The sequence below is a fragment of the Macaca thibetana genome, chromosome 12, assembly GCF_024542745.1.
Source record: "Macaca thibetana thibetana isolate TM-01 chromosome 12, ASM2454274v1, whole genome shotgun sequence".
Classification (NCBI taxonomy): Eukaryota; Metazoa; Chordata; class Mammalia; order Primates; family Cercopithecidae; genus Macaca; species Macaca thibetana.
Window position 1 is genome coordinate 15,615,629 of NC_065589.1, and position 26,927 is coordinate 15,642,555.

The 26,927-nt window shown below is 43.4% G+C and overlaps 1 protein-coding gene across 5 annotated transcripts in view; it reads right to left on the reverse strand.

Annotated features, from left to right (window-relative positions):
- Positions 1–4,587: 4,587 nt before the first annotated feature.
- The window catches only part of RHBDD1 (rhomboid domain containing 1), a 163,565-nt gene continuing 141,225 nt past the window's right edge, over positions 4,588–26,927 (reverse strand). For 3 of the 5 annotated variants that reach the window (XM_050752166.1, XM_050752169.1, XM_050752165.1), the window contains one exon: positions 4,588–6,574. In XM_050752166.1, coding sequence (XP_050608123.1) covers positions 6,480–6,574 — 95 coding nt within the window. In that variant the 3' untranslated portion in view covers positions 4,588–6,479. Of the gene's footprint in view, positions 6,575–10,439; positions 10,466–26,927 lie in introns of those variants that run through there. The other 2 variants (XR_007718358.1, XM_050752168.1) reach the window with 2 other exon arrangements.

A 26,927-nucleotide genomic window follows, 5' to 3' on the forward strand; every position in this document is an offset into this window, starting at 1 on the left:
CAACTGTGTTTTATCTGGTGCATTTATTTTCTTTCAAGCCAATGTGGGTTTACTTTTTTTTGTTTTTGTTTTCTAGCTTACATTGTAATGTGGCTCACACTTGTGGAAGTGTGAACTGCAGAAGGGAAGAGTGTAGGCTGGAAAGGATGGGATTCAGAGGCTCTTGGAAACACTGTTCTATGCACAGTGATGGGGCGCAGAAGAGGAATGAAAGCAGGTCTCATGGGGAAGGTCTGTATCAACCCCAGGGGAGTTGCTTGGGTAGTGGCCAGTGGGCATGGGGCTTACACCCTCTTGGCCTCAGCTGTCTCATTAGCTGAGTGAGAATAAGACCACCTGCTTCACAGCACTGTTCGGGGGATTGAAGATGTGAAAGTCAACTACAAAGAGATTTATGAAACCAAAGACATTGTTAGTTTTAACCACAGTGACTTGAAGTCAGGAGTTAAGTATTGATTACATTTCTCTTTACAGCCAGACATGGGGATAGGTGGAGTGCAGATATTCAATAACTGTTTTGTGGACTTTTTTTTTTTTTTTTTTTTAAGAGACATGATCTTGCTGTATTGACCAGGCTGAGTGCAGTGGTACAATCATGGCTCACTGGAGCCTTGACCTCACAGGCTCGAGTGATCCTCCTGCCTCAGCCTCCCCAGTAGCTGGGCTACAAGCATGTGCTACTGTGGCTAATTTTTAATTTTTATAGAAGCAGGGTCCTGCTCTGTTGCCCAGGCTAGTCTCAAACTCTTGGCTTCAAATCATCCTCCTGCCTCAGCCTGCCAAAGCATTGGGATTACAGGCATGAGCCGCTGCACCCAGCCTTGGACTTACTTTTAAGTAGGAAGGAACTTCATTGGTATTTGGGTCAACCTTTTACCTGATAAGAGAAATAAGGATACTCAACTAACATTTCCTGACCATCTACTATGTGACAGACGCAGTACTGGCTCTGCTATATATGCTTCCTGTCAACCCTATAGCTGTCCTATTTTGCAGACAAGGAAACTGAGCTTTAGAGAGAATAAGTAACTTCTTTAAGGTCATACAGTCACCATCCAGTAGAATCCAAACCCTTGTCTGTCTGTTCTTAAAGATAATGCTTTTATCCTTTCCTCCATTACCTCCCAGGGGCTTTCCCCATTTGTGAATTGGTTAGAAAATAGAGGGTCTCATATAGAGGTGTCCTGGATTGCTCCTGTCACTGCAAAGCCCCTTGTTTTATGGGTTCTAAGGTAGCCCATCCAGCTCAGCTTGGAGACTCTCTCAAGCTGTTCTAGAGGGAAGGGGTGAGGAACCCATGAGGACAGAGCTCTTTTGGGGGATCCCAGAGGCCTATATCTCAGGGTCAACTGAAAACCAGCCATGTCTCCTGTATTAGTCCATTTTCATGCTGCTGATAAAGACATACCCGAGACTGGGCAATTTACAAAAGAAAGAGGTTTATTGGACTTACAGTTCCGCGGGCCTAGGGAGGCCTCACAATCATGGCAGAAGGTGAAAGGCACGTCTCACATGGCAGCTGACAAGAGAAGAGAGCTTGTGCAGGGAAACTCCCCTTTTCAAAACCATCAGATTTCGTGCAACATATTCACTATCAATCACCAGAACAGCATGGGAAAGACCTGCCCCCATGATTCCATGACCTCCCACCAAGTCCCTCCCATGACATGTGGGAATTCAAGATGAGATTTGGGTGGGGACACAGCCAAACCATATCACCTCTGGAGCCCCTAGAAACGCAAGGTCAGTCATTTAGGGCAACTCTTCTGAGCTGGAGAAAGGAGGATCTGAAGGCCCTTACTTGATGCTCAGTCTCTGCAGCACCAGCCAGCTTAGTCATTTTTGTTCTCCCATTTGCCAGCAAGGCAATTCCTTCATACATTATTTCTAGGGGGTAGCTTGCATTCTCAGTGATTACATACTTAGTGGTTATAATTTTATCAGCCAAAGATGAAATTCTCAACCTGTAATCATTATTATGTTTGATAAAAGTAGGGAAAATTGTATAATGAGGAGTAAAATGTTCTTCTGGTTCCCAAGCAGTCAGTCTGCTTTACATGCAACAAATGGTGTTAAATGCACTTGTGTACACTGAAATTTGAGAAGCACTTTGGTGCCTATAAACCACAGAGGACTTGTTAAAATGTAGATTCTGATCATTTGGTCTGTGGAGCAGGAGTCTGAATTTGTAGAAGCTCCCAGGTGCTGTAGGCCCTGGCTGCACACCCTGAAGAGCAGAGAGGTTGGCCTTGTGCTCCTCTATAACAAGAGTCTGAAGACCTTGTTCAGTTGTGTTAATAATTATCTGATACTAAGGATATGCAAGATAGATTTAAATTGTTGAGGGACAGGATCTTGTAAAGAGACAGTATCTCAAGGTCAGAGGCAGGCAATAACTTGCAAGAATCTCAAATATCATGAATCTCTTAAGTTACAAACTTTCGTTTGATTTTCGTTTTTAGAATTTCCATCCAGGCACTAAACAAGTTACCTAAGGGGGAAATAGAGTGAGAGAAAGAAACAGTAATTTCACAACTTCCTGGCAGAAACCCTCACTGGAGGTGGCTGAGCAGTGTTTTTCAAAACACTTAGAGAAGGGATCCAGTTTCGCATCCAGAGAGCTACATAGCAGAAGTGTTTTTTCTAGGGTTTTGCTTGTGTGTGTCTCTTTAAGCTACATGATACCATTGATTTTATGACACTCCTCTCTTCCTAAGCAGCAATATGTATTATGACCAAATTTAATTATTTCTATATTAGCAACATTTTAGTTTTTCTAAAGTATAAATCATATATCTAAATCTGCCAATTCATCTGTCATCTGATCAAGATGTCAAGATCATTCTCTCTCTGCCCCTAAATACCGCAGAAGAAAAACGTTAGCATAGACACATCCAACGCAGACCTGTAAAAAGCACATGGCCAGATTTGGTACTAGTCACAGGGACTCCTTGGTGACACTTCTTTGTTGTGTGGGATTCTTGGGCTTTGTGTACCAGGTCACAGCATTCGATGCAGTGGGACATGTCTTCAGAATGACAAAAGCCCCAAAGTCTCTATCTCTACCAGCAAATGCTTTCCATCATTCTTTCCTTGATGTGATTCAAGGGGGAAAAAAGACCACAATAGTATCAATAAGCAGCAGGCACTAGTGTCTATGTGCACCACCGGTGATGGTATAAACGAGCTTCTCTTTCTGTTTCAATCCACAAATATTTATCGGTTCTGACATTCCAGACAAAGCACTTCTCAAGGCACTGTGAGGAGAGAGAAACAGATGGTTCCTGCCCTCATGAAGCTTACAATATAAAGATAAAAGACATTTTCTCATTGCAGCATAACCAGCAATTCCAAGTGGTATGTGGAAACTGTGTTGATGTGGTTGTGTCTGTTATAGGATTCAGATGGGAGCTGGATGAGGAGGATCTGGATGGACCAAGAGAAAGGAAAGAGCTGTTCCATGTAAAAGTACAGCACAGAATGTCACAAGATCAGGAACACTCACAGCCTGAGTGTTACTAGCCTCTGTGATGAGACTAGTTACCAGCCTCTGTGATGGATAAATGGGGCTGAGGTCCAAGGTTGGTTGGAGCCCACTGTTGAGGCTAATGACTTTGACCTTTATCCTTTGGCAGCAGAGAGCCAATGAAAGGTATTTGAGATACTGAGCGGCGTCATGAAAGTGAATTTTAGACTAAGCTGGAGTTATGTAGAATTGAGTGAGGTGGTATTATAAGTATTGAACAGAGCAAACAATTGAGATACTGAGACTCTAAGCTGAGCATCTGTGATTCTAAAATACAATACTAGCATCCATGAAAAAAAAAAGAGAGAAAGAGAAGAAACTTAGGGAATGACTGCAATGATTCATGGGAAGGGAAAGGAAGTTTATATATTTTTTTATATATATATATGTATGTATAAATTTTTTCTGACTAATTGACTACTATTCTTTACTGAATACTGAATCTCTCAAGAAAAACTAAGACTGGGAACAAGGAGGCCAGGTCTGCCAGCTTCCCCATTCTTGCTCTGCCTTGCAGTGCAATTTGCAGGGCAGGGGGAGGTGGTCCTGCTCATCCCTTTAGCTTGCTTCCTCCCCAGGCAGCAGGACATGTGTCAAATAGGTAGAGAGGTTCTAGTTCTACTCAAACTAGTTATTTACTGCAGCAGGCAATTTAAAAGGATGGAGGAGGTCTGAACAATTATGTACAACTTTGGAATCACAGGCAATACATTCAGAGTCATTAAAAGGAAGCAATTTTAACTACTCCCCCCTCTTCAGAACCAGGTAAAGATTCTGCATTAAGAGGTCTCTTAAGTTGACTGACCACACCAAACTGTGGGAACCAGGGGCATAACAATCAGGGTACTATTATTAAATAAACCAAATTGAAAAATTAGCTCCAAGTGCTTATTCCCTACTAGAGATAATTAGTCTAATACACTTGCTCACTTGCTTTTGTCTTTCTCAATCCAATTCCAGTTCGTTGGCGTAACTTTAGGGATTCCTTATTGTAGAGGAAAATAAAATGGACATTCCAAACAATAAGCACTTGTTACAGGCAAGTCTATTAACTAAAATAATTATAATAATTTCCAGAACATCTTTATTATTGTGCTAAAATAACTGGTTTACATTTATAACTAAAATGACCTTTCTCACATCACTAAGATGTTCCACTCCACAAACAGCCATGCGTATCACAATTTTACCACCTAAAATCTAATCCTCTTTGTATCTGACAAGTCAAACAGAGCAAGGAAGTACTACTAGTGGACTCAAGTGATATAAAAAGATAAAAAATAAAATACTTCCATATACAGTGATTGGACTCTTAATACAACTGAAAAAATACTTTGGTGAAACACTGACATGTAATGAGCCTTTGGGGTTGGAAAGGGGAGATAGGGAGTGAGTGGAAAGATAACTAAGACTCAGGTCTCATTACAGAGTCATTCACAATCCATGTTCCCAGGTAGAAGGCACACCTTTGTGTAGCTGTGCACAGATAATAATAGGGGCAAGATATAAGTGTTATAGCAGAATTACCAAATGCTATAAAAGTGGCACGCAAGAAAGAAGTTCCTTCTACTTGGGGCAACGGGGTCCAACTTACAGAATTTGGGAGAGAGAAGTAACGTTTAGCTTGAATATTTTAATTTTAACACATTTAAAGCTTCTAGACTCACAGGTACAATTTATATTAACACACACACGTAAACACATCTTCCAAGACAGTAATATAAAATTATAAAAATGAAGAAAGCAAAATCCCATGGACTCCACTCCCAAAGATGACCCCTGCTAACATCTGGGTATATTTCTTTCCATATGTTTGCTTTATGCATATGGAAGGCATATCTTTTATGTGCATAATCAGAAAACTATATAAATTGTAGATCAAAAAAGGAAGATCTTTTCCTACTTCTCTATTTTAAAATATCTCTGTGACAGTAAGACATCAGTGATCTTCTGACTTTTGTCCTTTTATTCATGGAACACAAGCACCAGGAAATGCCTTAAATGACTCAGACAGACAATCTGTGGATTGTAACGTTGCGGGGCCCAAGGGCGTGTTTTGGACATTTGGCTAGGACAAGTGGCTGGTACAATGGCCAATTAAGAGGCACTTTTATGAGGAAAAACATACTTTCTGCAAGATAGATCTCTGGTGACCAATCCACCAAATGCCTTTGCTCTACTCTGTATGTTGCATCTGCTGTTACTTTGCTGGTTTGTTAAATGATGTCCTATCTTCTGGGCACACAAGCTGCCACTGGGAAGTGGCTGGGAACCTACACTGCTGGTGTCACTGATACTAACGGTGTGTGTAGGAGTCTTCCCCACCTTAGGTCTTTCTTACACTTCCTTCAATGAGACTTTCTATAAAGGCAGAGCAATACCAGAGCAAAGCAAAAGCCCTGCAAACACCAGCCAGATGCAGGGGCCCGAGGTGCCGAGGTGCCGGGGTTGGGGAGAGTAGGACAACATTCGGCTGAGGCAGCCACATCCTGTTCCTGGACAGCCGCAGTGGCAATGCGCCAGGAGGACGCGGGGATGGCTCTACACCCGCTGCCAAGTCAAACATGGGGCTCTCCAGGCAGAATGAGGGACTAATCTTCCTGACTGGTGAAAGTAAAACCTCCTGGTGAAGGTCACAGTCTTCAAAAGCAGACCAAAGCAGAGGCATTGCTGAGTCAGCAGTGAGAGGAGGGAGTGTGGAAACTGGTCCCTTCGTGGAGGAAGTGACCTGTTTATGAGCAAGAACAAGGCCAGGAGAAGGCCCACTCCCAGCAAGCTGTGAGTTGACTCATAGGGGCCATGGGAGGACTGTCCCAGGTGATGTGAGCAGTCTGGAGCAATACTGGTGTACTCTGCTTTTGTTTAAAATGAATTAAAATGAATTAGGGGCTTCAGGAATGAGCCAAATGGGCAATAATTACACTAATAGACCATGTCTTCCCAAGACGCCACCTCACTGGTTATCGAATCTGTGAAGCCGCTGTCTCCTCATTTCTTCTTCTGGTGAGAGACGAAACCCGTAGGGTGGTGGGCTATTTCTGGTATTTCCTGTAGCGAGAAAGCCAAAGGAAAAATCAATCGTTCCGACATTACAAGGCGTGTGTACCCTAGGATTCCAAGGGAACAAAATGATAGCTTGGGTGTCATCTTTATTTTAACAGAAAACAGAAATATAACAAAGATTTTTCAACTTCAGCTGTCAGTACTAAATTTCAACATCAAGTAAATATTTTTAGAGTGGTTCAGCCATGAACCCGATTTGACTCATTTTGAGGCTTCTTGATAATCTTCCCACTTGTATTTTTCCTTCCACCGTGCTCCATAATTTGCATCATTCAGGCTTACATAGTGTCTCAAGGGCTTATTGTCTTTTTTTTATATACCCATATATAATTTGTTGCCACCTTTACTAACTTCCCCCACCAACTAGGCTGGTTTGGCTTCTTCTGATCAGCCTTTGGGGGTTCTTTTTCTTCCCTCTAACATGCTGCCTCCTGCACCAATGTGGCTAATCAGAATCATGCGTGATTGAAACACAACCACTGGAGCAGAGTTACCATACTGATCAATATCTGGGCATGCAAACAAAAATGCAGGCATCATATTTCAAGATCATATGAAGGACTGGAAATCGTTACTGAAAAGAGTTTCTCAGGGATGCAAACTTACCAAAAACACAGTTTGTAATGATACAAGAATTTCAATCACTATATAAGAAAACATTCTCCCAGGCGTCATGAGTAGTAATAAGGGGAGAAAAATACATAGTCCTTGATCTCAAGGAACCAGCAACCTAAAGCTAGTGAAAGAGCTTCAATATTCCCCATGAGGCAACCGGGAAGATGCATCACTGATAGATACGGGTAAGTAGAGGTTTACTTCTAAGCATGGGGACTGAAAAGGCTGTACCTTTTCACTACTATAGCTCTGCTGACCCTGGTAATTTGCCCTGAAAGGCTCTCTCCCATCACCTACATCAACCAGAAGTCTTACTCTCTCTTGTAATGCTAGGCCACCCCCGATGGAACCAACAGAATAATTCTCCCAATTCAAACTCTTCAGCTTTCAGCACCTTCCGTTTGGTTGTCTTCTTTCAATCATCACCACATCCTGCCAGATGTGTAGGCATTTCTGGACCACTCTCCTCTCTCCTACCAGGATCATAAGCTCTAAAATGGTGGGGGATCCCTCTGACACGCCTCCCTCTCCCCAGCGTCTGGGACAGTTCTGAACACACAGTAGCTATTCAATAAGTGTATGGACTTGACTCAACAGCACCTGCTTACGACTTCCAATGCTGCCCAGTGAGGTTCTGAAACAACTCATTCGGGACCAAATGTTCTGGCAGCACTGGCCTGGCTGGGAAGGGAGGGTGGGCAAAGCACAGTTAAGCCAGGAGGGAAAGCAAATGAACAAACAGTCGATCCCTCTTGCTTATTGCCCAAGAGTGGCACCTTTTCAAAGATGTGTCCATTTATGTATAAGCTGACATGGCAACAAACCATAGTGAAAAGATGTTAGAGAAAGCAGTGGGAAACGGAGTCTGTCTTTTCAATCCACAGCTGAAGTTTCCGTTGTCAAAGAGAAATTCAAAAAAGTAGTCAAAGCCAACCCCTTTTTTATATTTTTGCTTCTCTACTGATGAAGATCCCAATGCTTCCCCAGAACTGACTCTCCTTTCCTGTTGAGAGCATGGGAGAATTATACCTCCCCGACCCCTCGTACCCTTCCTGACTAGAACACCCCAAAATAAACAGGGCAGGCCTAACCCCCACACTCACTTCTGCTGGATAAATCCCTACTTCAAGGCATTTTGATACAGTGAAAAATAGACCGATTTGTTAACTTTCATTAAAGATGATACTCAAACATATGGCTTATAACACTTTTACCATAAAGATTTTATGAATACTGTAAGATTAAAAGTTAAAAACCTGGATAACGTTTTTGCCATATGTATTTGTAAAGGAATCTTTCTTTGTTCAAAATGGTAAATGCTTTGAAATTACAAATTCATGAATCAAATCACCATTAGTTGATTGCTTAAAACTATTTTATATCATGAGCTCCAAATTCTCCTTTTCCTTTAACAGTTGTTTTTAAAAAGACTGGTCTTAATTGCACTTGTGAGTGCAGGCCAGGACTTGACACCTCATTCCAGATGGACTGGGAACTCTTAGAAATAGCCGCGGGCAGAGTCAGAAGCAAGCTCGACGTGGCACCCTGACTCCGGGCCACAGGGCAGAAACCCATGGAGGCTGAAAGACTGCTCAGACTCCCAGAGGGCAACACAGAGTCCTCTGGTGTTTTCTTTAGCGTTTCTTCAAAAGAAAAAGCCTGCGGATTAATAATTTCCATGAAGGGAACTGCATGGAGGAATTAGAAGAGGCAGACTGGGAAGGTGCCTGAGGTCCAGCTCTCAAAAGGAGCAGCCAGCACACACAGCCTTGGACCCATTTGCAGGGCATTCGAGGAGAACCAGGGCTGAGCCAACCAAAGAACTGCCACATGCTGAAGTAGAAAACTCATGTCAGGAGAAGAACAATCATCACACTCTTCTTTATAAAGCCCTTTCAAGGTGCCCTTTTCCACTTAGCTTTTACTCCCAATAGAATCATCTCAGTTTTGCAGATGAGGAAACAGAGGCTCAGAAGGTGTTAGGGACACATCTGAGGTCACTAAGCTAGCATGAAGAACAGCAAACCTTCTGAGTCTCTTCCCACTTTCCCATGTGGCCATCAGTTCTCACACCGAAAGTGTTCAGGGTTGCACCTCTCACCATCCCCGCCCTTCCTGCCCAAACCCAGTGTCCCTTTTCTTCACGGATATGGACATGTGGGAAGCTCACTGCTATTTGAAAACAGAAAAATAAGAAGGTCCAGTCTAAGTTCTCAATTCTGTGGGACTCTGCTGATATCAAAGACGTGAATCTAAAGTTCCCATGTGGGTCTCCTTAAATTCCACTGGCTGCTAGCACGGTTTGGCTTTCTAGGAGAACCAAGAAGGCATTGGGTATAACAATACAACAACCCAAACCACAATAAAGCCCAATTTGTAATCATGCCAGCTCTGAAGGTATTTTAAATCCTTCCAACTCAGTGTTTTTGATATAAAAGCCATCTTACTCTCTGAAGAATGGCTGAATTGCTTTGTTTCCAGCTCTGAAAACTACACTGTTCTGAATATGAGTTGATCTGGGGGGAATGTTTTTAAGCATAAAAACTTATTTTGAAGACAATCACAAAGTTGATGTCAGCCACTAGTCTACACCGACTACTGTGGGTGTGCTTTGAGTTGGAGCCACACTCGGCACAAGACTACCTGGCTGTCCACTCAGTCTCAGGTATGCTCTGTCTTCTACTTCCCCACCATTGCATTTATGTGTCAAACTATTTCTATAGTTTCCACTTGTGTCATATGATCTATTACCTGTCTTCTTAACCTCCAGCATTCTCTGCAGGCTTTCTCGAAGGGTCTTACCTTTGTGTTTCTGATATGTACAAGCCTCCTTGGGGTGGTAGAAGGAGGCATCCCCATGAGTGTAAAGGAAAAAGTGTTAGTAGGGAATTAGGAGACAGTTTCCCAGCTCTGCCTGGGAATCGTGGAGACACCCTTCACAAGGTGCTTCGTTTCAGCAGTCTCCAGGTGAATCCTATGCTTCATTTCAGCAGTCTCCTGTTGAATCCTATGCTTCATTTCAGCAGTCTCCTGTTGAATCCTATGCTTCATTTCAGCAGTCTCCAGTTGAATCCTATGCTTCATTTCAGCAGTCTCCTGTTGAATCCTATGCTTCATTTCAGCAGTCTCCTGTTGAATCCTATGCTTCATTTCAGCAGTCTCCTGTTGAATCCTATGCTTCATTTCAGCAGTCTCCAGTTGAATCCTATGCTGCATTTCAGCAGTCTCCAGTTGAATCCTATGCTTCATTTCAGTAGTCTCCTGTTGAATCATATGTGAGAGGAGGCTACTGAAAAAGGGGACTTCCAGGGTCCTTTCCATGACTGTGAAGTTTGACAACCTGTGATTAAATCCCAGCTCCTCCACTTTTTAGCTACACATCCTTGAGCAAGTAGGTAACCCTCTTGCTCTTGGTCTTAGTTTCCTTGTCTATAAAATGGGAATAGTGAGTAGTTGCTTTGTTTGGCTGTTGAAGGATTAGAAGAGATAATGCACATAAAATGATTAGCTGGGTGCCACATGACAGTAAATGCCGGCTGAACATTGGATGGTATGATTGTTCATCTCTAACATCATCAAGAATCATGTGCTAAATGTCTATTTGTTCCTATCATTAACTCTGTATAAGAGATATACAAAATGGGCTGGGTGTGGTGGCTCATGCTTCTAATCCCAGCACTTTGGGAGGCCGAGGTGGGTGGTTCACAAGGTCAGGAGATTGAGACCATCCTGGCCAACATGGTGAAACCCCGACACTACTAAAAATACAAAAATTAGCTGGGTGTGGTGGCACGGGCCTGTAATCCCAGCTACTTGGGAGGCTGGGGCAGGTGAATGGCTTGAACCCGGGAGGCAGAGATTGCAGTGAGCCCAGATCTTGCCACTGCACTCCAGCCAGGCAGCAGAGAGACTCTGTCTTAAAAAAAAAAAAAAGATATACAAAATGACAAAACCTGTGACTTCTTAAAATACAGAGCTCAATTCTGTTTGCAAACCCTTTGGCAGTGCTTTGTACAGTGTTGAGTTGCTAGTTACTAAATATCTGTCTTCTAAGAAATAGATATAAAAAGGTAATTAATGACTTTCATTAAGTAGCACACTTTAGTCACATGAAAGAGCCTTTGGGTGACTGACAGAGCTGGAGTGTCCAGCCAAGATCTTCTTTTCTCTGCTTAGTTAAATCATACATTGGACATTTACAGGCCTGCGTGAAACAGCCCTGCTCCAAAGAACTTGGTATAGAATATGAGTATTTATGAGCCTTGCCTCCGTGTTCTTGTCAATGGAGGTCAGCCCTCAATTTTACTCAAAGCAGCAGTGAACATGCTTCAAAGAACCTCAGGAACACTGCTCGTGTTAAGATGATTTACCTCAATTACAGCACCAGTAGTAAGATCACAAAATTTATTGATTTGTGGTTCTTGATGAAAAAATGTTCAGTCCTCTACCCTTATGTAAAATGCAATAGCCTCTGCATTTTACATCTAAGGGAAGAGAAGCAATTTTGTCCAGATAAGAATTGCTAAAAGGAGCACCATGAGTTGATGGCCATTTTCCCTACTGTTTGCCATCCGTGTAAATCTAGACATTTAATTTGCTGGTATTCATAGATCCTGCCCATGATCTGATGAACACACTATGCCATGCAGTGAAATTATACTGAAGTCGCAGGATAGCATAATATCTCTCCCTTAAATTAGGGAGCTAAAGAGGCAATCACTTTTTTTCTAAACCAGGAAACCTCTAAATAAATCACCAGTGTTCTCTGGGATTTCTATTGTCAGATGAGGGCAGCAGCGTGGGACCCATGTTCTCTCTTTCAAGAATGTTACTTTATTAGCATTCCATGAGCTGCAAAGCTTCCAAAATGCCTCCTGAAAGGATGGTTGTTAAGTCATTTACCGTCAAAGACCAAAAAGGCCTGGAAAGAACCCCAGGTCTAACAATTTAGCAAGACATTCTTTGGAAAGGGGAGATGCTTAAAGGCAGTAACCACACTTTATGTTTTGACTCGCTAATTATAATATTCTCTCTCTCTCTATAAGTAGTATGAAATTAACTTAAAATGGTATAACTTTCATACAAATGGAAATTTCAGTATGGTTTATGAGAAAGGCAATATTTAGATGTGACTTTAGAGAGAAAACATTCACATTTCTATCTCTTCAATCAATCAAGACTGCAACAGTGGAGATTCCCTAATTCTGAAATAATATCTGGAATCTAAAAACAAGAAGCCTTGAAACGGAGATCTCGGCGATTTACAGTGGTTAGCACTCTGCATTGTGAAATACAGATCAACTCAGCCCCTAGTTTACCACTTTACCTGTTGTACTTTTCTCTCCCCTCCAGCTGGTTAATTTTGGAGACCGTTAATGAACACAAATGACTTAAAATCAACAGGCTATACTCCAGGTAACAATCTGAGTAACCTATGACATCAGGTCCACTATGTCAGGTCAGTGTTTCCTGCAACATAGACAAGATATGGTCTGACTTCTAGAATTCCCCCACCTCCCAAAAAAAGAAAAAAAGTCAAAGGGAGACAAAGAATATTTGTGGGACAACTGCTACATGCTCATTCTATTTACTGCCCCACCCCCCACTACACCTTGAAGTGTATAACTTGATTCATTTTCACAAACTGGATGTGTGAGACCAATATCCAGGTGAAGATACGAGGTTATTTCTGAAAATACCAGAATATTTCCCGCACTCATAAGCCATCACATGCCCCCTTCCAGTTACTATACCTCGATACCCAACAGTACCCATGATCCTGATTTCTAACTACAGATTTTTTCCCTATTTTTGTCCATAAGTGGATCCATACAATATGTACACTTTGTGAGTGGCTTAATTTTACATTATGCTTGTGAGGTTGATCCATATTGTTATAAGTGGTTTCTATCCTACTTATCCTTCCAAGTAGAATTTCCTTGTCTATTTTATAGGTGAGGAATTGAGGCTTAAAGATTTTAAGCAACTTGGCAAAGCCAAATAGCTGGTCAGTGGCTGAGTCAGGAACTCAAACCTAGATTCCCGTCTATTCTCTTTCAGACATGAGATGTTCCAGTTGTCTTCCTCAGCCCCTACATCAGCATATGTAAACCTCCAGAATGTATTATTGCCTTAATTACGACTTGGAGACAGGGTCTGTTTAAAGGACAGCAGAAACAATGCATCTTCTGCCTTAAATAAGGCTCACTGCAAGTAGTAAGGCTTTATTTTGGATAACTGGATGCATCTAGAATTAGGATCTCCTTTGACAAGGAGTAAGGTTTGGCAATAGATAGGTCCAGCTGCAAAAGTCAGCCTTGGTAGTTAACTCTCAAGTATTTTCTAAAATAGAGAACAGTTTATAACTTCTTACCGGAATAATTCTCCATGCTCGTTCTATCTCTTAATATATCTATATCTATGTATATGAGGTCTGTAAAATGATACAAAAAGTATGAAAACCCTTCAGAATATTAAAATCCCACCTTCCTCTCAGAAGCTCCAGGGCCAATGTGTCTGCTCGGAGGGGCAGCTTGAGCCCCCGACCTCTTCTGATGTTTCTGATGCAGATTCCACACCAGTCCGCAGAGAGGGCCAGCCTGGCACAGTGTGGGCAGCTGCTCTCCACCTCGCATGGCCTGAGTCTTTGCTCAACTCCACTCCCGTGACCCTGCAGCCTCAAAGGATTCCTTAGGTCCAAACTGCGGCCTGCTTCAGGCTTCCCAGGCATCTGGGTCCTTTGTCTGTTCTGATCTTTATCTTGGGGTCCAGGAGACTTGCCATTGTCTCTTTCTGGCCTGGTTTTCCTGAAGATGTTCAGATGGGGCATAGTGGCAGGGAAGGCCAGAGGAAGAGACTTACAGTGGTCTCCTCAGGGCCCTGATATGAGTCCCACTCCCAACCTCTTGCTTCTTGATCTTAAGATTGTCTTTGGGTCAGTTTTAACTTCATTATTTTAAAAAGACAAGCGTAGTGAGGGCAACAGTGTTTAAATGATAATACACTGAGGTCAAAATAGAATAAAATATTGCCTCCTCCTGAAACACACCGGGTCCTGGCCCTGCTGCTTGCCACCTACTATGACTTTCATCCTAAGAGAATGGCAGCAGCTGGATTCTCCCATTCTTAGCTTTTAGCAGCCGTGGCCCTATGCATAGAAGTTTCCATCAAACAGCAACCATTGCCCAGTTTGCTGCAGTGGTCCTTAATCTGAACCGTGCACAGAAATGAAGAACTGTTCAAAATGCAGATTACTGGATCCCCTCCAGCCCCTCACCACAGATTCTGATGCAGTAAGTGGTGGTTGGAGCCCAGGAACTTCATTTTAATGAGCACCCAGATGACTCTGTTGCAGATAATGTATCAAGTCACTGAGAAATGCTGTGGCAAATGAATTCACTTCAACCAGATGTGGGTTCATATTGGGGCTCCACCAGGATCTGGCACAGGTCACTTCCCTCCCTGGGCCTCAGGCCCCTCATCTGTACCCAGAGGGGGCCTGGACCTCTGACTCCCACACAGAGGTTCGAGTGTCCATGACTGTTTGGTTCCCAGTGAGACACAGGGGTCGGGTGGCAGACAGATGGGAGAGTGCAAATGTGTCACAGCAGCAACCCGCCTCACTGGCCAGCTGCCTGGGCAGCTTCTCTGGAGACTGTCGCCTGTCCTACCAGCTAGCTGCTCATGACTTTTGGCAGCTGGTAGAGAAGCAGCCACGCTATGCTCCTTGGCAATGTCCTCCAACACACTTTGTCTCTCTTCAGTGCCATCCTCCCATCCCAATGTTTCCATTTTTTTTTTATTAAAGTTCTGGGATATGTGTGCAGAACGTGCAGGTTTGTTACATAGGTATACATGTGCCATGGTGGTTTGCTGCACCCATCAACCTGTCGATCTAGGTTATAAGTCCTGGATGCATTGGGTATTTCTCCTAATGCTATGCCTCCCCTTGCCCCCACCCCCCGACAGGCCCTGGTGTGTGATTTTCCCCTCCCTGTGTCCATGTGTTCTCATTGTTCAACTCCCACTTATGAACAAGAACATGCAGTGTTTGGTTTTCTGTTCCTGTGTTACTGTGCTGAGAATGATGGTTTCCAGCTTCATCCATGTCCCTGCAAAGGACATGAACTCATTCTTTTTTTATGGCTCCATAGTATTCCATGGTGTATATGTGCCACATTTTCTTTATCCAGTCTATCACTGATGGGCATTTGGGTTGGCCCAAGTCTGCTATTGTGAATAGTGCTGCAATAAGCATACATGGTGCATGTGTCTTTATAGTAGAATGATTTATAATTCTTTGGGTATATACCCAATAATGGGATTGCTGAGTCAAATGGTATTTCTGGTTCTAGATCCTTGAGGAATCACCACACTATCTTCCACAATGGTTGAACTAATTTACACTCCCACCAACAGTGTAAAAGCGTTCCAATTTTCCACATCCCTCTCCAGCATCTGTTGTTTCCTGACTTTTTAATGATCACTATTCAAACTGGCATGAGATGATATCTCATTGTGGTTTTGATTTGCATTTCTCTAATGACCAGTGATGATGAGCTTTTTTTCATATGCTTCTTGGCCACATGAATGTGTTCTTTTGAGAAGTGTCTGTTCATATCCTTTACCCGCTTTTTGATGGGGTTATTTTTTTTTTGTAAATTTTTTAAATAAACTTTTTATTTTGGAATAATTTTAAATTTATGTAAAAGTTGCAAAGATACTACAGACAAGTCAATTCCCTAAATGTTAACATCTTACAGTACATTTGTCGAAACTAAGAAACCAACATTGATACATTCCGTTGAACTAAATTCCAGACATTTAGATTTCCCCAGTTTTTTCACTAATTTCCTTTTTCTGTTCGGGGTCCAATCCTGGAGACCACAGGGCATTTTGTTATCAAGTCTCCTTAGTCTCTTTCGGTCTGTGGCTCTTTCTGAGTTCTTTCTTGACCCCCATGACCTTCACAGTCTTGAGTGGTAGCGGCCAGATATCGTGAAGAATGTCATTCGGTCTGGTTTGTCTGCTATTTGTCCTCATGGTTAGACTGGGGTTATGGGTTTTGGTGAAGAATACCACAGAGGTGAAATGCCCTCATCACATATCAATGTGCTGTCAACATGACTTATCACTGGTGACGTTAACCTTGAGCACTTAGATAAGTAGTGCTTTCACCAGGTTTCTCCACTTTGAATTGTTTCTTTTCTAAATGAGTTCCAAGGGAATAAAGCTTTGGCCTTTGCCACTAAGAGTTACCTGGATAAACTGGAAGAGGTGGGGGTGGGTAACTAAAGGTGGCTTTGTCACTCTGTCACCCCCTGCTTGGCCATGAGTAGGATACAGTGGTTTGGAATCATCCCTAACCTTGCTGGGTTCTGCACCCCTCATTCCAGATGAAGTGGGGTCTGCTAACGTTGGTACGGGTGTGTGAATCACCAGGAGGGCTGTTGAAGAAATAGCTGCTGATTGGGTGGGCTTGCCACAGAGCCCAGGCCGCTGTAGTTTTAATGAGCTCCCAGGTGACTCTGATGTACATCAGCTTTTGAGAACCACTGAGCTACAGCTCAGATTTTCTTGCAACTGAAAATATCCACGCGAGTTTCATTCTGGTATTTATATCTGCCAGCAGGTGGAACCAGAGGCCTATGACATTAAATCCACTGACGAAAACTAGGACAAATTCCAGTCAACAAAGCATTCCGCATTGTAAGCAGAATTAGGGTTATTTTGAAACAGATGGGCGCTACAGAGGCTGCTGCACTGAATATTATGGAGTTGTTTATTGTCTAGATGGCCTGAAACCCAGGAATTATTTGCCAGCATCTAGCAGTTTCTATGTCATATTAGAATTCTTCCAGAGCAGAGGAGACTGACAAGGCACTGGGAGAGATATAGATACAGATACGGATATGAATGCAGATAGTTTAACTATTTCTAATTCTGAATTTCCTCCTGCTATTGTGCATGCTGCCTTGTGTTAGTGAGTGCTTTGCAGGAATCATCCGGAGCCTCCTTAATATGCTAACTCCAAATCAGAGGAGATAAACAGACACAATCTATGGTAATAAGACAATCAATCCTAGATGCAGTAATACTCAAAATGATCTATGTTAGGCCTAACCAGGTGGTACTGGTTACTGGCTCACATTATCACTCAAACCACCCCCAAAACTTGTACTTGTCCCCAATCCTCCTCTTTGCATCTGCCCCTCCTCCTCAGCCCCCACCCCAACCCCAGGAGAGCATCAGAAGGGCGGAAGTGAGATAAAAGGCCCATCTAGCTCCCATTCTGACTGTGCCTGATGCCTGGTTCAGAGTGCACACTGCTGTCTAAGGACACTCAGAACTTGGTTTGACTTGGGGGTTTTTCTGCTCTAGCACTGAGTGAATGTACAAGACCAGGGCTTATAAAGTGAGTATTCCATGAGTTCTAGGAATCTGCAAAAATCTCCAGCACCAGTGGTTCCTTTCAGGAGAATATTTCTAATTCCTTAGTCTATGACCCCAGGGAGTTAGCTGTTGCTGTTCTGCCTGGTATGCCTAGGCTCAGAGAGGTCACAAAGGCTGTCATGGACTCAATGTTTGTGTTCCCTCAAAATTCATACTTTGAAGTCCTAACCCTCAATGTGATGGTATGTGGAGGTGGGGCCTTTGGGAGGTAATTAGGTTTCCATGAGACAGGATGGTGGAGCCCCCGTGGTGGTATTGGTACCCTTATCAGGGAATGAAGAGGCCAGAGCTCGCACTCTCTGCCATGTGAGGTCACAGTGAGAAGGCGGCCATCTATAATCCAGGAAGAGGGACCCCACCAGAACCTGATCATATTAGTACCTGGAACTTCGAGCCTCCAGAACTGTGAGAAATACATTTTTGTGGTTTAAGCCACCCAGTCCATGGCGGTATTTTGTTAAGGTGGCCTAAACTCACTAAGACAGCATCTTTGAAGTTGGCAGCTTGGCAACTGGTAGTTCAGCAGGTGCCGGCTGTCACAGCTGCTGGGCAGGCCCCCAGTGATCAGAGGGGTGAACAGATGTGCTTTCTGGTGGAGAAGAAAGCACATCTTTCTTGGGACCCTGTCCTAAGTGGTGGCTTCATAATTGCCTGGGACAGCAGCTCCCTCCCTCCAAGGGACACAATGCCAGCTGCATGGCTCACCCTCCTACACGAGCAGGGGCAGTTCCTCCATTCACAAATGACAAGGTCCCCCACACCATTGCATTTTGCCCAGGTGCTCAAATCTCCTGTTCAAATAAAGGTACAAAGAAGCATTTTTGATAACATTGAGACCTGTTTTGTTTTTTTCTCACTCCCTTCCACTTGAGTTTCAAACCACAGAGACGGCCCAATTTCCAGTCCTTCAAACCAAAGGTCAAGGGAATGTTTTCATTGACTTTTGAAATCAAAGACCATTTGAAATTAGCCAACATTTCCCTCAGAAACCTCAATCTTCTTAAAACACTCTTTAACCTTTGTACATGAAAAAAAGTACAAGTAAACATCGTTCCAAGCATTCAAGGAATAAGGAAAAAAAAAAAAAAAAAAAAAAAAAGACAAGCCAGTGGGAAAAGAACTTTGAAAAGGGACAAAAAGTTGGCAACTTCTGCTGAGAACAACCATCCCCGAGTGGTCAAGTTTAGGTCACATTGGATAACCACGGCAGATAACCATGTGTCTAGTAAAACAAGGCTGTTGGGCCTGGGAAAAGAAGTGGATTGAGGTGGCTAGCCCCCAGGGTGGGTAGCCTGACTGACTAGCAGCAAGTAAAGTGAACCACATAAGTGGCCCCAGGTCCCACACCTACCCAATACTTCCATGCCACCTTCCCGCAGAAAACACAGCATTCTTCGAAGGGCTAAAGACTAGATGCTGGATCTAGAACAGTGATTCTCAAACCCACGTCGGGGAGCTTGGTGAGAGGCAGATTCTAGGGTTCTAATGGGAGATTCCAGATCAATGTCTGTTGGGGGACCCAGAAATGTGCATTTTTTAACATGCACCTCAAGTGAGCTGGATGTCCACATGCCCCACTTTGAGAAACTTTGATCACAGGAATGCCATACTGTGTTCTGTGGTTATGTTTGTCTTTGACCATTTGCACTAGCATGGCATTTGGTTTTGTATAAGTAGGTTTTTGGTGACATTTATTATGAGCCAAAGACTATGGTAGTTTCCTAGGTTATGCTATGCTCAACCTTGGATGATGTAGATTTTAAAAGATACCAATGCAACCCAGCTATCTTGAAAAACACAACAAATAGAATTGTTAGTTAAAATTCTCTTAGTGATGACATTAGAGTAGAAGAAACTGGCCCAATGTAGCTCCCCCAGTCCTAGGAACAAAGGAATTCACCTCTGGATCCCTGGTGCCTGGTACATAGTGGGTGCATTATAAATGCTTGAGGAATGAATGAAAGAACAAGCTAACATACCATTAGGGCAAATTTCCATTTCTGGCCTCAGCCACTAAATAGCTCTCAAATCCTGAGACACAAATAGTGAGGAACAGGTGAGTGGGGACTATAAGCCCATAGACTTTGGAACACAATTCAGTCGATTTGTTTTCTCTATGAAATTTACAAGATTTGCGTGGGCTCTGGGGTTCTGGACACATCAAAGAACATTCAGCAGCTAGAAACAGGCTGAGATATGAGATGTATTGCATCTATTTATGCTGAATGCTGTGTTAAATGTTTTAAAAGTTCAAATTATCTTTACCTTTCAAATACCATAAGCCTGACTGTACATAACTACAGGTCCAGAAATACCAATATCAATGCATAATTACAAAAACAATCCCTGACCTAGGAAATTGTCCCTGAGATTATTTGTGGTCTAGGAGAACACAGTGGTCCAAAGCCCTTATTAAAGCTGACAGCCACCTGGCATCCATCTTTTGCAGGTGGAACTAGAGGAAGACAAACTGCTCTGAGAAAAACCTGCAATTAGAGTGAGTCATGGCTGGTATCAAAGGTATCCAAATCATCAGGGGCAGGGCTGAGGGAATCACTGGGAACCTCCCAGCCCAACCCTACCACATGTGAGGCCTGTGGCTAGATGTGTGCTTGCTGGGCAAGAAAAGAAAAGAGGGCGGGGGGAAGTTGAAAATACGTGAAAGAGGAATGATGTACTCATCAAAAGTATGATAGCCATGAATTTTGAGAGGTAGCAGCTTGTGGTTTAGGAAACCAGGGTGGGCTTCTCCACAAAGGTCTAGATAACTTGGACCATGAGGGCGATGCGACCTTTATCCGTTTGGAGTGGATAAGCTCCATGAGATACGCGGCAGTGAGAAGCCATCTGGAGAAAGGCACAAACAAGCAGGAGCCTTGCTCTCTGGACCCCAGAGCTGAGAAATTCTTATGTGGGTCGGAGTTAGCCTAGAATTGTGATGGCTGGGAAGCCAGTTTCTGTGATGTGAAAAACTGTCTGAGAAGTATGACGGTCATTTTAAAACCATGCTTATTTCTGTATTTGATGGCATTTAACCCTGAGTCTAATTAACCACTTTTTGTGTGTTCTTTTAGGTCTGATTAACTCATTATCCTTCTCTCAAATCCTAATCTTGTGCCCCATTAGAGACTCTGTGTGTGTGTGTGTGTGCACGCGTGCGCATGTGCATGAGTGCATGGATTTGTGTGTCTGCATGTGTTTGCATGAGTGTGTGCTTATGTGTGTGTGCTAATAACCTATAGAGGCAGGGGGCAATTCTGTGACCGAAACCTAACATCTCTTTTTTTTTTGTTTTTGAAGTTCAATAAGCTTATTTATTTATTATTATACTTTAAGTTCTAGGGTACATGTGCACAACGTGTGGTGTCGTTACATAGGTATACGTGTGCCATGCTGGCCCGCTGCACCCATCAACTCATTGTTTACATTAGGCATTTCTCCCAATGCCATCCCTCCCCACACCCTCCACCCCATGACAGGCCTGGTGTATGATGTTCCCCACCCTGTGTCCAAGTGTTCTCACTGTTCAACTCCCACCTATGAATGAGAACATGCAGTGTTTGGTTTTCTGTCCCTGTGATAGTTTGCTCAGAATGATGGAAACCTAACATCTCTTACAAACAAGCCCATCCAGTCTCAGGAAGGCCAAGGAGTGTCTCAGACTGGTTTTACATCCTTGAAATGGCCTGCCTCAGTCTCAAACTGAACATAAACAAACTCGGGAATTATTTTACAATAGTCTCTGCTACGGAGAGATATTCAATAACAACAAAAAATGAGTTATTTTACATATCTATTAATAGACATTATTAATAAATTCTAGTAAAATAAAAAACTTATTTTATGAACAGAAAAAGAAAACCCCAGAACGAAATTTTTAAAATTTCAATCCCAAGTTAGGAACCTAGAATTAGGCTCCTCTTGGATAACTGAAGATTTAGATACGGGAAGAGGAATATGTTGCTCTCTGAACTTCATTGGAAGTATCTAAATATGTGCTTTGGCCAGATAAAAAGCTAGCAGAGAAAGGACTATATGGTTTTACTACAGGAGTCCTCAAGATTTAATCAAATGTGGACAGTAGACTGTGTATGAGATGCATCCAGGATGACATCATAAAAATCATGCATTTCCAGAACATGAGGGCTGTCTTCAGGATGGTAGATCTGACTCGCTCATGTCAGAGATGGGAAATGGAAGTCCAGAGAAGGTAAATGGTTTTGCTAAGAGCTAAGAGGCACAGAACCATACCCCAAATCTCCTGTTTTCTCTTCCAAGCATTTCATTCTGCTTAAAACCTCACTTACCAAATCTGGAGTAGACATCGATGTCTTACAAAGCTGACTTTCTGCTACCTGGTTCTGGTGGGGAACAAGAGTAGGGCACGGGTTCTGAACCAGAAAGAGCTGAGGATGAATACTGGCTTTGCCTCTTATTTTGTGCCCTAGGAGGAGTTACTTTACTCACTGATCCTCAATTTTCTTATCTGTAAAATCTAGCTTATGGGTGTGTTCTGAGGACCAAATGAATTAAAGGATGTGAACACCTGGGTCAAAGGAATGAAAGGTAAGTGGTGCCGACTGTTACATTAATGACCCCGTTTCTAGGCTATCCTCAAAAATGCCCCCACGATCCCTCCAGTTAGTCACACAAGCCCAGACCCTACAGTCTTCCTTGACACCTTCCTCTTCCACTCATCCTGCCCCCAAATTCAATCCGTCGAAACTTGTCATTTTAACCTGAACATTCCCAAATTTGTCCATTCTCTATCTGCCCTGTCACCAGCACTGTTTGAGTCACCTATATCATGGGCCTAGACCAGTGCCTGAACTGCTGTGATGGTTAATATAGGCGTGAACTAGACTGGCTTAAGGGATGCTTAGATGGCTGGTGAAGCAGTGCTCCTGGGTGTTTCTGAAAGTTGCCAGAGGAGACTGACTGACATTCAAGTCAGCAGACTGGGAGAGGAAGACGCGCCCCAATGTGGGTGGGCACATCCAGTGGACAGCCAGTGTGGCTAGAACAGGGCAGACGGTAGAGGGTACATAGCCTGCTGAGTCTTCTTGCTTTTCCTCTCTCCCCCTGTGTGGGATGCTTGCTTCCTCTCCTCCTGCCTTTGAATATGATGGGCCAGCCAAGTAAAAAGGGCTCCCAGAGAATCTCCAACTGACCTGTGCAATGGGAAGATGGGGTGGGGCCTCGGGAAGTTCGAGCCATTTGCAGGGGGAGGAGCCTGGCCCCTCCTGTTCCTGGGTGGTGACCTGGGATTCAGTTGGTGAGATGAGGGCCTGTTAACAGGAACCGCGCTTGCTTTGCTGAGTGTTTTCCTTTTCTCACCCAATAAATTCTGCTTTTCTCACCTTTCTGTGTCCACGAGCCTTATCTTTCCTGGTTGTGTGGCAAGAACCCAGTTTTTAGCTGAACTGAGGAGAAAGTCCTACAACAATGAGACTGCAGTTTCTTCAGCCTTTGGACACTGGGACTTTCAGCAGCGGCCTCCTGGGCGCTCTTGGGCCTTGGGCCTCAGACTGAGGGCTGCGCTGCAGGTTTCCTTGGTTTTGAGGCTTTTGGACTGGGACTGAGCCACACTAATGGCTTCTCTCTTTCCCCAGCCTGCAGATGGCCTATCATAGGACTTTGCTTGTAATCACTTAGCTGATTCTCCACAATAAACTCCGTTTTATACATACCTGTATCCTATGGGTTCTGTTCCTCTGAAGAACTCTAACACAACCCTAAACCATTTCCCCACACTTGCTCCTGTCTTCCTACCAGCCGTTCTTCACACAGTAGCCGGGAGAGCTTTTCAAAAACAAACATCTCATCCACTTTACTCTTGGCTTTTATTTTACAGCAAAAATAAAGAATCTTACTCTGCCCAGTAAGTGCAAGGCGTGGCCACAAGCTGCCTCTCCAGCTCCCTTGGGTCCCACTCTCCCCTCACCTCCACTTGCCCCACCCCGCTTCTCCTTGCTTCATGTCCTCCGGCTCTTGGCTTAAACACAACTTCACCAGGAAAGTGACTGTGTCCTCTGATCACCCCCAATGAGGGTTCTTTGCCTGAAGCTCTCATAGGATCCCCTCTCTTCAAAGCACATGATGCCATGGTTAGTGATTATCGTGAATCTAATCATTTTGACAGTGTGCATTCTCACTGGGTAGTGAGCTCCATGGGGGCAAGGACAGTGAGGTATTGTGTCCACATTCTATCCCTGGGGATGAATAAATAAATGAACAAATGCAGGAATGGAAGGAGGTGTTGAGTGCTAAGTACTGCCTTCATTATACAGATGTAAAGACTGAGGCTTGAGGTCTCATGCCAGAAAATGGTATGGTCCATATGTCCAGGGGTCAGACGCAAGCCCAGTGCTCTTCGTATACCACCAGTTTGCTCTGGACACCACCACACACATCTTTCCTTGTACCATCCAACCTTTCTTTACTCCAACTAGTGGCTTAGCAAAAAATTAGAGATTTTTAATGGGGGACTAGCAGGCTATAGGAAGGGTTGTAATTGGTACATGGAGAAAAAAGAGAGTGCAAATTGAATATTTGAATTAAAAAAAAAAGATGACCATGAAAAGGCACAAAGTGCGTTGCTGTTTAGACCAAGTGTAACAGTGTTCTAGAATTATTTCTATGGATCTGAAGACAGATTAAGGGCAAGTGACTTGGCAAAAGGCCTAGACCTGTTTTCAGATAATTATCTCAGAGTAGAAAAAAATAAGGGCAGTACAAGCTCCAGTGAGGACACTACACCAACATGATGGATCTAAATGGAACACACTTCTATGAGTCATTTATAGCTTTAAATACTATAGAGAAAAGAATGCATAAAACATGTCCAAACAGCCTCTTTTTGATGTGGTGAACTCTTTTAAAACCGCATTGTTCAAACTTACGTTAAAATGCATACTCCCCCTGTTTACAATGGTACTATTGGAGGAACTCAATATAAAAGTACAACTGTTACATTTCAAAGACAAGACTTACAACCTTAGAACAACAGGGCAATTCCCAGTGTGAACTTATGAGCTGCTAAACCTCAAAAGATTTCTTCAATTAGCAATGAAGACTCTTGACATATTTGCAGCCTAATATAGGGGCTGCTCTTTATATAATTTGGGGTGTATCAGAACTTTTCCTTACTTTTATTTACCTTGGATGACAACTATTATGCTTCTCCCTGTGCAGCGTTGGATCCTGCTAATTACGCTACAGGGCCAGGATGGTGTTTCACAGTTCACCATCACTCCTGGGGCAGGCTACAAATTATACATAATGCACTGCATTGTAATTGCTTCATTGTGAACTTTGCTCGCCTTTCCAACACAAAATACCAACATCTAAGTTGTTTTATTACAAAAAACCATAAGAGATTCTTTTGGATTATAAACATCTGAAGACATAACATTCTCATGAATTCCAGCCGGCTATTTTGGACACTCAGTGGGGCAGACAAGGCTGAAAAGCAGAGCAAATACACTTCATATTCGTGTTTACAGAAAAAAAGGAGGCGGCAGTCATGAAGGCAAGACTGTGTTAAATGCAAAACTAAAGGGAGGGGGAGCCTGCTGAAGGGGAGACACAAACTGAACTGGGAAACCAGAGATGCCAGACGTCCAGTGATGCTCCTTGACTTCTCTGGGCCTCAAGTTCCTCATTTCCAAAACAAAGGCATAGAAACAAATGACCACAAAGATCCCTTTTTACATGAAGACAGGCACTCAGGAGAGCAGTGGCTCGTTTCTGAGTCCCATTTCTGGGGCTAGCCTTATCCCAGCCTGAAGGGTAAACCAGGAACCCGAGTCTTGTGCCAGATAAGAGGCCTCTGCCATCTACCCTGTTTGTTTGGGGTCTCTAAGAAAAAGATGATGGCTCTTTCAATGGGAAGAGGGGATCAAAATAAATGAAGCCTTAGTTTTATATATAAAATGCTGCCAAGTGGGGAAAAATACCAGAGCAGGATGGTAGTCACTGAAATTTATCACTGCCCTTGTGCCCCAGGGCCAAGAAGCCTCACTCCAGACACCTACCCGATAGGCCCAAGTCATAGTACCTTGTGCCTACAGCACTTACAAGCCATACCCAGGCCCCCGGTAAGCCTCCTCTCAAAGTAAGACAATAGCCTGATGTGTCAAGTTAGACTGGGGTCTCTTCTCTTCCTCTAGACAAGCTTAAGGTAGCGGCAGCACTGCACAGAACTGTGGGTGTTCTTCATCAGTGTACAGTGGTGAGTCTCCTACACAGTGAAGATGGGACGGTCAAAGAAGAGGAAACAGCAGGGACAGGTTTCGAGGTAAGGAGGTGTGGGTAAAGCTCAAAGAAGAGGAAACAGCAGGGACAGGTTTCGAGGTAAGGAGGTGTGGGTAAAGCTCAGTCAAAGAAGAGGAAACAGCAGGGACAGGTTTCGAGGTAAGGAGGTGTGGGTAAAGCTCACACATTTTGATAATTTACAATAAATTGTTACTATATTGGGATACTGGGATACTGCTCCTTTGATGTTGCTGCCTGTCAAAGCAGCTGAAGCAGACGTCTCGACTTGGACTTGGGAAGTCATTGACTAGGCATCCTCATTTCTCTTTGTCTAGTGGTGTCTCCAGGGGGGTGGGCATATCCAAGATCTAGTACGACCAGAGGACACGGACAAGGTGACAGAGGACTTAAGTGACAATGGACAACAGCTCCATACCTGGACTGCCCTAGAAGCCCTGCTTGGCTGCTAAGTTCGGGTTGGCCTTGAGGGAAGAGCAGGCTGTGCTCTCACACCTTGCAAGTGTCCCTGGTACCCAAAACTTGGGGCTTTGCACCTCTGCTCCAATCCATACTGCACATAGTCTCCAAACCAAACAGTCAGGACTTGTGACCAGACAGGCCCTGCTATGCTAATGGAAGCAGGAGACCTATTTTCAACTGGAACCATGAGTGTGACTGTCCTCTAGATCTAGATACAGAACATAACACCCTGGGGCCACTTATATTACTCCTGCAGCCAAATGCACTCAATCAGATCCCTCAGAGGGACACGGTAACCTTGCTTGCTATCTATTGGCAACAATGAAATCTTGCTTTTGTGTATTATCTCTTTTCAAATATTTCCTAAATAATACGTAGTCCTAAGCATCATCATAACTTTTAATATGTCAGTACACAAGGCAATACTTAAGGAGTTTATGTATAGATCATTGTCGAAAATTCCAAGCCTAACAGATTTTAAAGAGTTCCTTCTTCATGTAGATATAAACGCATTTCTCTGCATTGGACAATAGTT